Source organism: Macrobrachium rosenbergii, chromosome 12 (genome assembly GCF_040412425.1).
Source record: "Macrobrachium rosenbergii isolate ZJJX-2024 chromosome 12, ASM4041242v1, whole genome shotgun sequence".
NCBI classification, from domain to species: Eukaryota; Metazoa; Arthropoda; class Malacostraca; order Decapoda; family Palaemonidae; genus Macrobrachium; species Macrobrachium rosenbergii.
The window spans coordinates 107,170,579-107,187,848 of NC_089752.1; the positions used below are offsets into that span (position 1 = coordinate 107,170,579).

At 35.2% G+C, this 17,270-nt stretch overlaps 1 protein-coding gene across 7 annotated transcripts in view; it reads right to left on the reverse strand.

Moving 5' to 3' along the window:
* Positions 1-9,144: 9,144 nt before the first annotated feature.
* The window catches only part of LOC136843837 (nuclear distribution protein nudE homolog 1-like), a 213,224-nt gene continuing 205,098 nt past the window's right edge, over positions 9,145-17,270 (reverse strand). For 6 of the 7 annotated variants that reach the window (XR_010854700.1, XR_010854699.1, XM_067112636.1 and 3 more), the window contains one exon: positions 9,145-12,337. Coding sequence is in view for 4 of the 7 variants with exons in the window: in XM_067112636.1 (XP_066968737.1) it covers positions 11,972-12,337 (366 nt within the window). In the remaining 3 variants the exon portion in view is untranslated. The remainder of the gene's footprint in view (positions 12,338-17,270) is intronic. The other variant, XR_010854698.1, reaches the window with a different exon arrangement.

The window sequence follows — 17,270 nt, forward strand, 5'->3', positions numbered from 1 at the left end:
CCCCACTAACTTAAGACAAGCGCCACAGCAAATGCCCCTCCTTATGACCACTCAAAAGAGCGAGTGCCTTATACGTGAAAAAAAGAGGGAATTCAGTATACTTGTCACGGGTGAATTTTCCCCCTCCGTGACATTTGGTGGCAGCTGTGTTGGATCTGTAGTCCAGCGCTATTGATCCATAGGCTACCCACTATGCCTATATATTATTTAGGTCACTTATAATGTTTTGTCATATTGTATGCTTTTCTTTATACAATATTCTTAAATTTTACCTGATTAAGGTCATGACCTATTTGCATGCATATTCATTATTTCTATAGTGACGGAGTGCAGGATATGGTCTATTAATGTAGTTTACATTTTATTGTTTGATTATAAGTTTTGAAATATTGTAACAATGGCAACTGGTAATGATGAATCATATACTGATCTAATTCAATTAGAGCAAGAAACACAACAAACATTACAGACAGTTAAGAACTTCACTCAATCCTACCAGGACGTTTGGTCTCAAGTGGGAGATTTATCAAATCAAATCAAAGACTTGGACCAGAAGTTGGTTGATATACAGGGGACAATACAACACTTAACACCCAAACATAATAACACTCAACCACCCTTAATGTCTACGCTACATACGTTTCACATTTCAAGTGATCCATTCTCATGTGACCATCTCAGTACCATAACAGGAACCCCACAATACAGACCCCCAACACCGCCTCGTACAAATACCAAATACCCACCACAAAACACAACTACTGTCACAACTACAGTGCCCTTAATACCCATAAATGTCTCATCAACACCACCTAACCCTGCAGTAAAGATATTAGAGGAGGATGATGAATCAATTCCTAACTAAATCAATAATAATTAAAGGAATAATTTTCCCATTACATACTGGCAACAGCGGGCGACTTTTGGACTTGACATCATGCAAAGCATTGTACGCAAGGCATACTGTAATCGGCACCAAACTATGGGCTATTATGAAAGGAAGTTGCCGAGACATTGAAGTAGGCAGCCATTTGTTAACACTTGTTATAATATGAACCTAGGGAGTTCTGTTTCAAAAATTCTGCCATTTTCACGATTTTCTAATTGCATGTAATATTGTCATATTGCATGCAAACTGCAATATTGTAATGGATTACGGTGTTACTGTTGTCGCGTACTTTCTCTCTCTCTCTCTCTCTCTCTCTCTCTCTCTCTCTCTCTCTCTCTCTCTCTCTCTCTCTCTCTCTCTCCAGCGCATACGGAATCCACCTGACCGACTGACACGAAAGGGAAAATTTCACGAAAGTATTCTTAAAACTGTCAGTTTACTTTCAAGTTAATAAATACTATTACTTATTTACTAGAAAACTTTTTAACGTCAGATGATTATTTAGGCAGCTCAGTGTTTAGAAAGCGAGTGCACTGTCTCTCAAGTGTGTTGATTTAATGTTCCATGCAAACATTCGCTATCGTCTCAAGTTTATCCATCTCAGTTGTATGCATGGCTAATTATGTTTTTTTTTTTCTGGTGGGTGAAAACATACATTATTGCGAGTGGCTTTCGACCTATTCCGTGCCGGCACAATTTGTATGATTCGTAACTTTTCGAGCGATGGTTCAAAATCACTTGAAAGTGACTTTCTTTCGCCCACCTGTTGTCCGTTCGTCTGGGAATTTGGTCTCTATTTAAGGGTCTCCGTGCATTTAAAAAACAGTCAGCGTGTCTTTCGAAAATCGACCTCCCTCTAGCTTTCACTCTGCAAACCACAGAGGGCCTAATAACGCTGAATGAGTTGGGGAAATAGTCTAATGCTGAAGTTATTAATTTCCGTTCTCGTCAATAGTTACCCCTTTTGCAAGCCCTCAACGATTGTGCTATGGACGCATAATTACCCTCGAGCCTAATTCTAGAGCTTGGTCTGTATTTCTGGGGCTCTCTTTCAGCACTGACGCAATTTTGCCTGATGTTTAAAAAAAAAAATCAATCAATCAAAACCAACCTTGTAAGAAAGCAGAGCAACGTCTCTAGCATGTTAACAAAAAATGCTGCCGGCTCAAGATGCATTTGTGGCCAATAGAACCCACCCTTAATTGCGCGCTCTTGATTTCTCTTTCCTTCTTTCGTCATTAAGTTTCACAATGTTATGTCCTCTCGTTCATCACGCAACTAGGTCGTTATACCTCGGGTATTAAATGTAAAAGTAATGAAAAACTTATAAGTAAACAGGTTATAAGATATAATAATTGCCCTAGTTGGACTTTTCTCTTACTTCTTTACTACCTCTGCAACTATTTTTTTTAAGTAATTTTCATTATGAAAACGAAAGAATTGCCAAAACTAGAACCAAGGCTCGAAAGTGTCGAAAATACGTTCAGTGAGAAACAATTCGTCCTCCCCAACGATAATAAATCACATAATTAATCACTGCTGACACCACAAGTCTTGTACCACTCTTTATAAACTGAAACTCTTACGTTTAGGAAGCTTTTGATCAATAGTTGGTGTACCTTAAAATAATATAATTTTAAGATGAACCTACAATTAACTAAACCGCCTAACACATAATTTAAAATAACGGCACAGCAAACGAAAGTATGAGCATGCACGTACAATTTCTTTTCTGTCTCTCATTTAGAGTTCATTGCTGATAATGTTATTCTAAGTCTTTAAAAAAAAACTTACAGGAATAATCTTATCGGTAATGGTATGCGGAAATTTACTCAAACATTACACCATCCAAAACGCATTGCTTGCCATGTAAACAGCAGAACGTCTGTAAGTTTGCCTAGCCTACGAGCTTGCTTGCTTGCTTGCTTGCTCTCTCTCTCTCTCTCTACAACACTGATACCTACTGTAATTTTAATATTTGGCTGTATAAGACACTTTACAGCAACATTGCTATCTATGAGCTTGTAAGAAAATTTAAACTTGAATAGTCATATAGATCTCTTGGTCTGCTTTGCCTGCAATTTCTCAGTAAACTATTCGGCGTAGTATTTATACAGCCAGTCACTTCAATTTCCGTTTACTGCTTGACGAGAAATATGAACTCAAATTTTTAATTTAACAAAAATCAACAGGTTGGTTATTTTTCGCACGAGTTCAAGGTATATGTGTTGCGATGCTGACCACCTTGGTCGAGAGCGCAGTTAATAATCTGTCAGTGGCTGGTCGTTTATGAAACTTTACAGGCAACCGTAGAGCAAAGGCTGTTAATGAAATTTATTCAACTCTGCAAGGAGCTTGCGTGTCTGAGGATGTAGGACGACCTACCTCAGGAGATGGTGACATGAGTAATAGCGTAATACAAGCTCTTATTAATGAACTGGCCCTTCCAAACTCCGATACTTGGGAATATGTAAAATTAAAAGTATAAATTCACAGTATTGTCGAGAACTAAACAAATTAGTGACTCACAATCAAATGGGGAAACCGTCAACAGTTTTCAGAAACCAACACATTTGTTTTGGCTAAACTGGTGCCTCTTCTTCTTTACACAATTTTTTTTAAGACGTCTAACCACCACTTTATCTCTGTATTTTCTATGGCTCATTTTAGACCTATGAATATCTGCAGGATAATACACATTAGCCCTTCTTTTCTTGGTAGGTGACATTCATACTTTTGAATTAATGGATTGTACATCTCACTCGGTAATGAAGCAGTTTCTTGTGCAGAGTATATACATGATCGTGAGATTTTTATATGAAATGCCATCTGACGAATACCGTGAAAAGTAGCATGGCGTACACCAACACGTATATATCGTCGACTTATACGGCATCTTGTCAAGAGTCTTGTTTCTTGAACAACTTTTTAAATTACTGGCTACGCACAGCAACCGTTGCACTGATCACATGGATTGACATTGGGCTGCCAATATCCTTTCAAAAGGGTATGAAAGATAATTTAGAGCAAATATTACTTACGGTATATAACGATCACCTCTCCCCCGTTTTTCTTTGTACACAGGACATGGGGCTGGGGCGGTTTCGGTCAGTGATGTCACCATCATAAACCCTGGCATTTTGCTGACATGGTGTTTCAGGATATATCGATAACGCAACTCAGCGCTTTTAATCCTAAATAGCAAATTACTAAAAACATATTTACAGCTAAAAGCAACTGATTGCTGCATTTCACTATCAGGATTGTGTTTATTTAGTAATATTTACAAGAATTTTTACCGTACCCATCCTCCTAAAGAAGGTAATATTAAACAATCTGGACGCTGAAAGATAGGTGACGTACTAGTGTACAAGAACGAAAAGGATCATCGTTCTTACCTACTATTTTTATTTCCTGGCAGTTGTAAATCACTCTGTATATCCTTATTTTTAATTGTTTTGCTTACTTGATTAGAATGTAGTTTTCTTTATTTGTGGCTGCGGGGTTATCTCAAGTACCGCAAATGATTTGTTCACATGAGCGTGGTGTTGACCGTAACAAGTGTTCTGGAACCTTCGGCTGAACCATATTCTTTTGAGTTCCCTTGCTTGAAGGTATACTCGAACGTATTTTACCCACCTTTATTATCTTTTATTGTTTTTTTTTTTAGTTTTTGTTCATATATTGATATTTGACGTTTTGTTTGCGAAAGCTTTAATACTGAGGGCTGAATGCTTGATGTGACACCGTTGTAAAACAAAAAATTATCTGTGATGTTCTCTGCAATGTGGTAAACAATTTAAAAGCACGATAACAATATTTCAGCTGGATGGTTAGTACCTCATCTGACATTATACTAGTCACTTAATCTTGCCTCGGCTTTGAGTTTGAGTTAGGGATGGCAGTGCCATTTCAATATTATCTCAAAGGAGACCATCCTTGCATGTCCACCCAACTTACCTACATCCAACCGACCTCTCCCTGGTCAACAGCTCAGGCCTTTGAACCAGTAACAGTACCAAGGAGAACCCCTGCCCTAATACTCGAGTACGCTGTTTTACTTCAAAGGGTAGCCATATCATTATCTGCAATCACATCAGTACCTTCTACAGGCAACACGTCTATCAGATTTCGTCAAACTGTAAACACTCTTTGCCTCAACTGACGTGCTGGGCAAAATATGCCTCAAAATAAATGAACGAGCCGTACCAGTGCCTCTCAAGGTACTTTCTTACCTTGCTCCCTTTTTATGCGCAAAAATGTCACGTTTAAATATATATTTATTAAACTACTAGAAAATACGGAAATTTTCCGTTATGATTATCTATGAGTTTCTTGCGTTGGTATATTACTTCTTCCACTCTGTACAGGTGAACCTTGCATGACCTTTTTGGCGGTGAAAATACCAGACTAGTTTTAACTTCCCTACCTTAAGAGGATTATTACCTGTAGTAGGTATTAATTTAATTAAGTTACTCCCTTTCCTTAGTTTCTTATCACTAGAAGTAGAAATTCTTATTCCTCACCCTACTAAATAGCCTATGAAATAGCATATATCCATCCTAGGAGACAGTCGTCTACTTCCAAGTGCCTATTTTTAGTTCCTCTTAGTGACCCTTCAGTTCTCGATGAAAAGCTCTTATAAATTCCTTTCAAAATTATATTTAACTTAAAAAAAATCCTCCATTTCCTTTGACTTAACCAAACCTCAAAAAAATCTTTTTTTTTTTAAGGATATTCAGCATACAGCGGGTTTGAGAGGCCAATATCCTGAAATCCCTAAATTTCTGACATCACTGCTCTGAAACCAGCCCTATGCTTTCAGTGTTATTGTTTCTCTGTATCATAACCTGCAGTCATTTAATCGTCTAATAATTATCATATAGGCTACCCTGTGAACTTTACAAATGTTCTTGGCTGTGACAGAATGAAACTCTAAGTTGCATTAGATTTGTCAAAAATATACATTAATTTCAATGTAATGTTCACGTTCATATCTCCACTTTCAGTCATTCATCATAAATTATGCACTTAAAACCTGTGCATCTCATTGCTCTCTCTCTCTCTCTCTCCCCTCTTTCTGCACTCTCATTCCACCAATCTCTCAATCATTTCCGACAGTAATTTTTTCATTCCCCACGCAAGAAACCTAATCTGATTTTCCAAGAGAGAAGCTTAATTCAGTTTTGATCTATGAAGATATTATTATTCCCTAGTATTCAGAATTAAGGACCAATAACTGCTTTATTTAGCCTGCCTATTGTTTCCTCCAATTCTGACCCAGCCACAAATTGAGGAACCATTTCTAGGAAGGAATAAGAAAAGCAAAGAAAGGGAGACATGAAAGTCTGAAACATTCTTATAATTTTTGGCTGTGAATTATTAGCAACTTTCTCAAAAGAAGTAAAAACCCTGTCTGCATTTGAAAAACGGTGACAAATTCAATGTAATATCCCATTCAAAAGTCCACTTTAATTCAGCTGTCACAAATTATGCTTTCTCTCATTCCACCTTTCTCAGCCATACCCAACCTGTAACCTAATTTTCTTTTCCAAGAGGGAAGCTTTATTCAGTAAAAATTCAAACATCCCATTCTTTATCTACAAAGACACTATACTGTTATTCGCATTCATCAGCAAGGATCAATAACAGCTTTATTTAACCTATCTGCTGCATCTTCTCATTCTAATCCAGCCAAAAACTGAGGAACCACTTGTAAGAAGGAATAAGAAAGGGAGATGAGAAAGATAAAATACAAAAGTATGAATAGTGAAGCTATAAATAACCTTGTAATCACATTAGCCACTGAAATTATCATAAATTACCAAACTGATCCTGGTTCAATTTTAACTTGAGGTGGATCAATCATGGCACTGTCATAACATGTAACAAGCTTCAATGGACATCTTTTCTCTTTCACCACAAAGTTTTCTCTCTGTAGTTCAGTCAATATGACAATGTATTCCAGGCTCTTTCTGAGAAAACACCTCACTGGGAGAAGTACATTCAGCACACTTCACTGAGTGTTTATTCTTTTATTCTCTTTTCTATTTATTTTTTCTTCAGCTCATTCCTTCCTATTTAAATGTGTAATAATTTTGGCATAAGTGATTATAAGGGGATAAATGAAAAGATATCACTAAAAATTACTACTTCTGATAAAAATATCTACAAAGAAAGAAGTAATATGATGTATTAAACTATCATTAACTCATAAACCACGGTCACACCATTCAATTAAAAATACTAGAGAACGAAGCATTGGTGGCGAACTTAGTGGCAAGTGATAAAATATAGATGTAAGAAGTCTTAATCCATCTGAAAATAAGGGCATTGGAATATGAAATTTAAGCCTAAGGCCAAGGACTGGGACCTTTAAGGTTATTCGGAGCTGAAAATAATGTTTAAACAATTGTTAGCAGAGGGTGGAGAGTAGCATGGAAGAAAGGGTATATAAATGGAAGTATAATACAAGGAATAAAAGGGGGTACAACTATGGGCCGAAGGAACACTGCAAAGAATCCTAAGTAACGCCTACAGTGCACCTTGTGAAGTGCATTGACAGCATTACCCCTCTATGGGGATCTGATTAATAAAATCAAGGTCAATCCCTTCCAGCGATAAATGCTTCCCTTCACAAAAGAAACCTCGGCTGAAAGTCAATTACTGGGATTGGGAATGGGCAAGAGGAACTGTGTACCTTTTCCACCCTGAAGGTAAAGAAAATGTCATGTGCAATGCTTAGGGCAAAGCACAGGGTGGCCCTCTTGGCAGTTAGGACCTTCTGCGACAGGTTGAAATTTATTTCTGTCTTTACTCTTACAATATGCTGTAGGTCAGGTTAGGACAGAGAAGTCAGAGGCAAAGACCTGGCACCAAAAGTTAGATTAGAATGCATTCATGTAATTTACCCTTGACTTTTTGGTGCTCCAAGTCAGGTTAGGCAGAAAATGATCAATACAATGATGAAGAGCGCAGCTCCAGATGTGAGTTAAGTAATGAAGTTATACCCTGTTTAAGAATATAACTGCAAGTAGTCACCTTTCTAAATACCAAAGAAATGGGCCCTATCACTGTTACTAAGTGGCCTACTAAGTCTAAGAGTCTAACCTTAACTCGCACATAATTTGTCCAAGGGCTTTGTTCTTAAACGAGTCATACAAACTGGACAGTTAGAAAAAGACAAAAGGGACAGTTATGTCGAAAAGACCAAATGGAATAGACGTAAATGCAGCTAAGAGTTGAAGAAATGTAAGTGATATCATCCCACATGTTCAATAGACCAACAGATCAAAGGGAATAAACGTAAATGCAGCTATGAGTTAAAGACATGCAAGTGGTATCATCCCACAGGTTCAATAGTGACTAACAGATCAATTATTTTTAGCCCTACCAAACCAGCTACCATTTATTTTTTATCATTTAATACTTTCTTACCAGATTTATGAAACACAATAGCTATCAATGACTAATTCAATTTCACAAATGCTCCAATCTACATACCATTAATCGTTGTTTTGCAAGTCCCAGAAAATATATTCTTTTTAATCTAATGAAACTATATCAAGTATAATATGAATTTTTACCATCAAAATTTAAATCTTGTTTTCCAACAGGTGTTGTTTAAATGCAGAGAAAGAAAACTTGGATTATCACTAAAATGTAGTCTACTCAGACGGCCCAATTCACTGTTCTTGACTCTCATGTGCCTGGAATGAAGGGTTGGTCTTAATATTCTAATTTTATCTATGTCATGTTCTTTAAAATTTTAATAATTAGATAAGACAACTGTGACAGATTTCCCGTTATTATATCCAAATACCAAAGTCAATGACAAAACTACCAACTAACTTTTGTAAAGCAGCTCATACATAAAGGGTGGCCTGTATAGTGACACAATTGGGTACAAGACTGTACAGATACAATTGGACCACATCTCGCATAATATGGAATGGAATATAGAGTTTAGGCCAAAGGCCAAGCATTGGGACCTATGAGGTCATTCAACACTGGAAAGGAAATTGAGTTGTAGTATGAAATAATTGTTAGGAGAGGATGGATAGCAAGATGGAAGAAAGATAATATGAATGGAGGTACAGTAAAAGGAATGAAAGGGGTTGCAGGTAGGGGCCGAAGGGACGCTGCAAAAAACCTTTAGTAATGCCTACAGTGCACCCCATGAGGCGCACTGACGGCACTACCCCACCACGGGGCTTTTCCACAATACAAGCGAGGACTGAAATTAATATTACTAATAATTTCTTATATTGTTTTTATTGAGAATAGAGACCGATCTAATAAACAAAATAAGGAATATAAAATGTAAATCTGATTGTTCACATTGAGATGAAATCAGCACAGTGTTGTAACAACAGAATCTTACAATTCTACGTGACTCACTTCTCGTGATGATAGCTTCCAAATACTTACAAAGTGATTTTCATTTTCCAGATTATGTTTAATCCTTATAACTGATGTTCACAATGGTAATATAAATAATAAGTACAGGTTGATACCTTTTCCCATTCAACTCTTAATACAAAATAAAGTACTGATTTCCATAGCTGTCAAAAACAAGCCTTAGGCCTATACAGTATGACACAATTTTCCAAGTTTACTTTATAACCAAAGTTTATCTTCCTTCTACACAAAAATAGCTACTTAGTTTGTGATCAATAAAGTAAACTGTCCTTCTATGACAAAATAGCTATCTAATAATCAATATATAATACATATCAGGTAACACAGGAAAAAATGATTGATATTTACACAGTATTGAAAACAGACATAATGAAGATAATTCACTCTCACCTTCAACAGGAAAGTCTTCACAGAAAAATATTGAAAGAAGAAAAAATAACGTAGACTTAAGGAAGTGATACAGCAAATCCTTGTAGGCTACATGTTTACTACAAGAATGTAATGTTGCTGCCAAAAAAAAAAAAAAAAAAGGTTGGGGAAGGAACCTCAGAATAAATCTAACTCAACTGTGTAGTGTTGAATAAGGTAGTTAAAATCACGAAAAGCTACCTAGCACGGTCTAAACATGCTGTTAAAAATAAAATTCATACCTTACAAAATTTGGGCAGAATAAGGGATACACGTCACATAATCACGTGTTACATTAATCCTAAAATAACAAAATAAACAATCCTTGGTTATGGAGAGATGATTTTTGCGCTTTAGTGCAGTATGTACGTTAAACAGGGACCAACTTTGTCAACTTATTTTTGTCAAAATATAAAAGGAACTATGAACCTCAATATTAAAGTTTTAACCTTTGCAATATATCAAGAATGATTTCATCAACCTCTTTTAATTACAATACTATCATTTATAATTACATTATTCTTTTTAAATACTGTTTGTATTACCATACATACATATGGGTAGCAACTGCAAAAAGGTGAAAAAATATACCAGACCACAGAGTCACTGACAAGCTAACATCACCTTACACTTAAAGACTCCACTACACTTAATACACAATACTGAAGTCATTAACCCATGAATCCGAGTTCTTCCAGCCTCCTAGTTTTGAAACACTGATTTTTACCAATCCCACCCTACACTCTGCAATACTCAAAATTACACTCCCTTTGAGACACTCGTACTGAAAAGATCTCAATTCCTTTAGAAGTCATTTTTAACTCATAAATTATTATAAGTTAGAGAAAATAAAATTCCCATTTTCCTGCGCATCCAATTCTAACAAAGTAATAAATATGTTTTTCTTCTGGTGATGTCTTACTTCCTTTGGAAATATCTACAGCATAAAAGTTTGAAACAAAACTTTAGAAACTAATCTGACTGGTGCTAAAAAGCACTGAAATGACAGTAGGAAAAAATCACTTCGATAGTTGTCTAAAACACCTTATTCACTTAATACAAAGCAGAAAAAATGGTCCCTTTTCAATAAACACAAGGCCTATTTTACTGGTGCAACAGGCAAAAACTTTTCTACAGGACTATTTTACTCCAATCTTTATTGACCATAAGCCACAATTATTAGCATGCACACAGGATTTTCCAGAAGGGTCATTTAAACAAGAGGTGAAAATTGGAGGAAGGAAAATTTAAGAACAGCTACTTGCAAAAGAGACTACCAAGGGAATAGATGGAAAGTTAGTGGCAGTTCACATCCCTGTGGCTGTAAGGACATTACCTTAGTCAACACTACTGTTTTCTCTATTTTTCTTCAGCAGCAACATTACAAGATACTTTAAGAATCTAACTTTTAAAAAGATCATTATATATACAGAAGATAAGAGTACTGTAATCTGAAATTAATTTCCTGGTTAAATTTGCTCTTGCTAAAAAAAACTTAGTACGAAATCCAAACAATAAAAAAAAAAGGAAGATAACATAGAAAACTATGGTGACAGCTTTGTATGAAGTAAAATTTTGCACAACACAGTTAAAAGTTTTCGTTTTTATTGGAATAATATACAACCAAAAGTGTTGGCATCTTAGCTCACTGACATTGGAAGGAATGCATCTTTTATCCACATTTCTACAATCCTATTAAATATCAAATAATTAAAAAGTAAAATAGCAAGCAAGCAATGCACATCATGACCTAAGTACATTTGGAGTTTCTTAAATGAAGGTGGCGTGCACTGCTGTCTCGTCTGTGATGATGCAATATAATTTTCTGGGCACTTTAAAAGAGCTAAATCACAACAGCGTACTACAGTGAAATCCATCACTAACACTGTGTGCTGCCAAGTGAACTATTATCTCCTGAGAGGTAATCACTCATTGTATTATCACTTGATGCATATGTGAGATAATTGAACATTTTTAACTATTCAAGGAAAAATGTATGAAGTAGAGCACCTGATGTCTGAAGCAATTTCTTATTGCAAAATAATATACCTGTATTGTATATAGGGTGCACACTGCAAAGTTCATAAGCAAAATATACACAGAATCTTTGTCTTGCACAGAAGTATCTTTTGCTTTATTAATTATGCATCAAGAGCATTTCTTAAGAATAAATTTATGTACAAACCTAATGGCTCCCACTCTGAATAATTTCTGTATTAGGACTAAAATAAAACACTCACAAACATTGCATATTCAAAAAAAATACTCTTTAGTTATCGATAAAGGATAAGTACTGTTATACATAAAATTAGATTTATTTCCTTGATGCCCTAGTTGTGGTTTTGCCTTTGACTCTCTCAAGTCATTTTGTGAAAGATACTTAAAGGATCTCTGGCTCATTAACTTACAACGTACATGGGATAAATTAGTTTCTCTTAAATCACTACCAGGATACTGCTTACTGATGTCTACATTGCAATTTTTCAGAGCTTGTGAGGACTTCTTTAAATGTTCTTCAGAAACTTCACTGTTCTGTGGAAATTTTGATGAATAGTGTAAGAGCTTTAAGCAGGAGTCACAGAGGTTGCGATGTGGGAGGCGCATGTCAGCTCGTTCGGTCTGTGAAACAAAAAACATGTTAAAAAACAGATGCTTCTCTGTAAACTTGTATTGAATCTGATTCTAAATTACTTCCTAAAATAACAACCAAATAAAAAAAATGAAATTCAAGTTAGACAAAGGCAAAAAATTTCTCCTAATCTGTCAGCTAAGATACAGTATTCATTCATTACAATAAACCTTTACCTAAACATACACTTGCAAATCCATGCCAGTAGTTCCTTTTTCACCAAAACCCATTGGAATAAAATTATGAACTTGAAACAGTATTCAAAATACTCACTTGACTAAGGTCATTACCATCTGTGACAAACACTAAGGCAAAGATATTTTTCATTGGTACTTACAATGAAAATTTTCCATTACAGTAGTATAAAACACATACTGAAAGAATACACAATGTAACTGGTATACATATCACATTTACAAGGAAATAAATACCATATTGCTTCATAAAAGCTAGGGTATAGCGCACTATCTTGAATGACAAACTGAACTTCCTAATTCCTACCTTTATGACTTACTAAGTTGATGGTAGGAAGTACTGCACAGTTATACTAACTGTATTACATTCTACAATTTACCTGACATTTATATTACTCAAAAATACAAATTCTTGATAATAACATATACTCCTCATAATTACAGCACTTTTGCTAAATTCTGATAATTCAGTACTACAACAAAGATCCTTACATATATAAATACGAAGGAAGAGTAAGGCAAATAAGTTGGATATCTTTCATGACCAGAATAAAACTTGGTTATTTTGTGATGCAACTCACAATCTAGAGATTGCTTTCAACAAAGTGATAAATGCTTTTCAAATTAGAAAATTAAGAGAGTTTTACAGGGAAAATAGCCCAACCTATCGCACTTGCACCATTTAAAAGACTAACTCACTACGAGAGAGAGAGAGCTACAAGTCTAGATATTAGTCTCTACAAAATTTTGCGACAAAAGCTGCATAAGAGTAACAATTTTAACAGTAAACAAATGAAAACTTATGCTTCCCTATACTCTTGATTTTTTATATTTCCAACTATTTCTATATCCTCTCTTACTTGTTCTGATCCTTTTGAGATTTCTGTGAATGGTTGACTTTTTCTCATCTGTTCTCACCAAACTATGCCTAAGACACCATGCAATTTAACTGTGCTTAAGCTTTGATACAAGGCTTGCTGTTTTAATACTTAAAATCCTAAGCTAGAAGCAACTCAGAGGCAAGCCCAATGTTGATATTTTAAACTATTCTCAACCACAAAGTTGTGTCACCCTACATAAATTTGGGCTATTTCCTTTCAACTTTTATCTTGCCACAGGATGCACTTGCAGCTCACATGCACATAGATGAACACTCCCCTCTGCAAAATCCCACCTGAATATACACCTTACCCTCCGTACCTTAAGGACCATACGTTGAAATCGACCCAGCACTGAGGGCAAGGTTTAACTGAAAGTTTCCCCTCATTTGGCCATGTCAGATTCTCCAGTTTTACAGGTGGAGTGGTATACTGTCCACCTCCATCTAAGTTTCAAGGGCAGAATTTACTACATAACCCTAATCATTTTAGGGCCTTCATAAAGTTTGTCTTGATAGAAGGAAAGAAAAATAAAATGGTTACTAAGGGAATGAAAAATAGCCGGACTACAATTTGTTAGGTCAGCATCCAAGTTGCAAAGTTTCCATAGATTTGATGTCTAATGACATCAATGCACTGAGACACTGCTTCTCAGCTGCCATCCTCTCAGCCTCCTAATGACAGAAACAGGTTCAAGATTTGGGGGGACCACAGGCTGTTAAAGTTTGGATTTTATATTAAGGGGTATTAGAAGACCTCTGGCTTTGGGATAACTGTCTTACACAAGAGCATAGAGTATGGCAAAGAAAATAACACACAGAATACTAAAATAAACAGATTTACACAGAAAGGGTTTAACTGCTTCATATGAAATATACTGTTCTCGGCAGTAAAATGAAACAGTGATTAATAATCTTAAATGTGTAAAAAAAACCCATAAACACTGCAGTGAATAACAGAAAAATGAACACCTATACCCAGCTGAAGGATGCCAGTACATAAATGAACAGGATGTTGATCCAAAAGAAGTTTTAACACTTAAAGTACACAGGAATTGACAAAGATATGAATTTGTTAAAATCATGATGTGTGAAGACCTAATTTAGTGAAGGGAAATAAAGGTTTCACAAGCTTGCTTACGACCTTCCAAAAAAATGGATGCTTATGACCTTCCAAAAAAAAATTCCATTTAAGTACTTTACATGACACAAAATTATGAATGAAAATCTACAATTATAACAGAAAATGTGAAAAAGCAAAATGAAAAGAACAGTTTGGTAGGTCTTTACAACAGGGTAGACAGACAGTGATTCTGGCTGTAACTAAGGGGTCAGTAGTGCCCTGATGCATGGACTATCAGGTGGAACTCTAAGATTTATTCTTCACTATGAAGTTTGATCCAGCAGTCTGATTAAACTAATTAAAAATAATCTACTATGAAGTGTCTGAAAGCTTCCTCAGAGGGACCCAAGACTAGTAAAAAGTAGTGAGTTTATGACAAAACAAATTAAACCCACAGAAATATTTGCATATACACAATACCTTGCATTTGGGAGAGAGAAATAGTTTAAAGAGGATTAAAATTCCTTCTCCTTGGGGCTTACGCCAGAACCTAAGCCAGATCCCATATCCCTTAGGAGCAAGTGATATATAAAACAACCTTCTGGTTTACCTTTCTTTTATCTACAGTATATGGGTATTACCTTCATGAATATCAAAACCTCGAGACATAATTCAAAATACAAAAAATCCAGGTCAAAACAAAATATGAAAAAAATAAAGTAAAAAACTAAGGGTATTATGAACTTTAACATTATAAGTGGTGTATTAAGTGAAAAGAGATAAACAACGTAACAATAACTTTGCAATTCAAAGTATTCTAGGTGAATTGCAAATAATATTTCTTTTGCCCTTAAAACTCTACAATTTTGCATCAGACCACTCAACTGTTCAATAGAATTTTCTTTGACTCAACAACAGAAATTTACTAATAGTGTAGACATCAACTCACAAAAGAAGATGAGACTAGTACAATGCATGAAGACTTTTAGCAATATTAAACACAGGGATAAAGATTACTAAGAACTTGAAAATTGTTTTTGATACTGTATACAGACCCTGCCAAATTTTTCAAGCGCAATAAAAAAATACAGATGAGCTTTCAAAGTTTCTGTTCAGGATATGAGATGTTTAAACTCACCACACCATGGTGAAGGAAAACTAAAGAAAGTAAGTTTAACATACTGAATGTCAAAATTCAATGAGAGGCACAGTTCAGCTCTGAATACGAATAAACTCTAGACCAGTGGTTCTTAACTGGTGGTCCATGTTGACAATCTGGGTGGTCCATAGAACATTCACTATATTTGGTATGAACTGGAGTTTGGAGTCACTGAAAATGCAGTATGAACAATTTTCTCCAGATAAATGATTGACCATTCATTTCATCATATTCCTACTCAAAAATTACAATGACAATCTTCAAGGTGTAGTACCAGACCCCAGCCTAGCACACTAGTGATCCAAAATTTGTATCCAAGCCCGAGTGAAGTTTTGAAATGCCTGGCATCTTACCAAACCATTTCTAACAATTACCAGTCCTCCTTTTACTGCAGAAATATATTTCTACTGTGTTTGAAACAATTAGGAGCAAGCATGTCAGTGAAAGAGCTTCCAAAAGTCTGGTTGCAGAGAAATTCACAATTGTATCATTTTCTAGAAATTCAACCTGTAATTCTTGTGTAAGAAATATACTTCAATCCAAAGTGTAAATTGTCTATGCTTTATTTTACTGTTACTCAAAAAAGGAAATGGTTCATATTTTTTTTTTATTAGGCTGGTGGCCCAAGATCTAAAACAAGTTGAGAACCACTGTTCAAGAATGTTACATAATCAGTAGAAGTTAACATAGAAAGATGAGCATGATGAAAGTGTATGACTTCTCTTAGCCTATGTAAATTCTCTTTCCTCTAGCAAATATATTACAGATAAAACCTAATAAATAAAAACAGTGTGTATCCAAGCATATTTTTAGTTCAAACAAGATAGTCTCAACAGGTAACAATGCCAGGTTCACACTTTCCTGTCATCATACCAGTAGTCAGCCTCTCTCACCTATATAGTTATCCACAATGAAAGTACTTTAGCCAAAGCTCCACAACTGTAAATAATGTAACTATGGTTAGGGCTTGCCATCCTGACCCTTTGATATAACAGTAGTTTCATTTTTCATACAAAACAGTATAGCTCATGCTAAGAACTGCATAGCAAGCAAACATAATACAATGGTTGTTTTCAGCGAAAAGGGAGAATTATAAAGATTTATGTGAAAAAAAAACTAGATCATGCAAGTCTTCCTAACATAACAAAACAAGAAACAGACTGTCACCTACTGTTATGCTGGACCAAAGAATATTCCTTGATAATTACCATTATAAGACAAAAGATACATCTTTTTTTCTGGCACAACATTAATAAAATACACATTAAGAGAGGTACTGGATAAAAAGTAAAACAAGAAAACTAAGCTGATGTCTACCTAAAAGATAGAAAATTTTACGGCTGTTTATACAATGCCTCTTACGTTATGTTTAAACATCTTATTTTAATAGTACATATGATTATATTTCTTTAGAGTTTATGTTTTATACAAGTTATGTTATGTGGAATATGTTACAAATCATGGCCAGTCATTACCAACATGATGAATTTACTAAAGAACACAGAAAAGAATACAGACAATGAAACTAATATGAAGAATGAGATACAGTAAATGCAAAGTTAAGCAGATGACAATAGTAAATGCACTGCAAGGCAATGTAAATGAACAAGTAAAAGATGGAAACCCACAA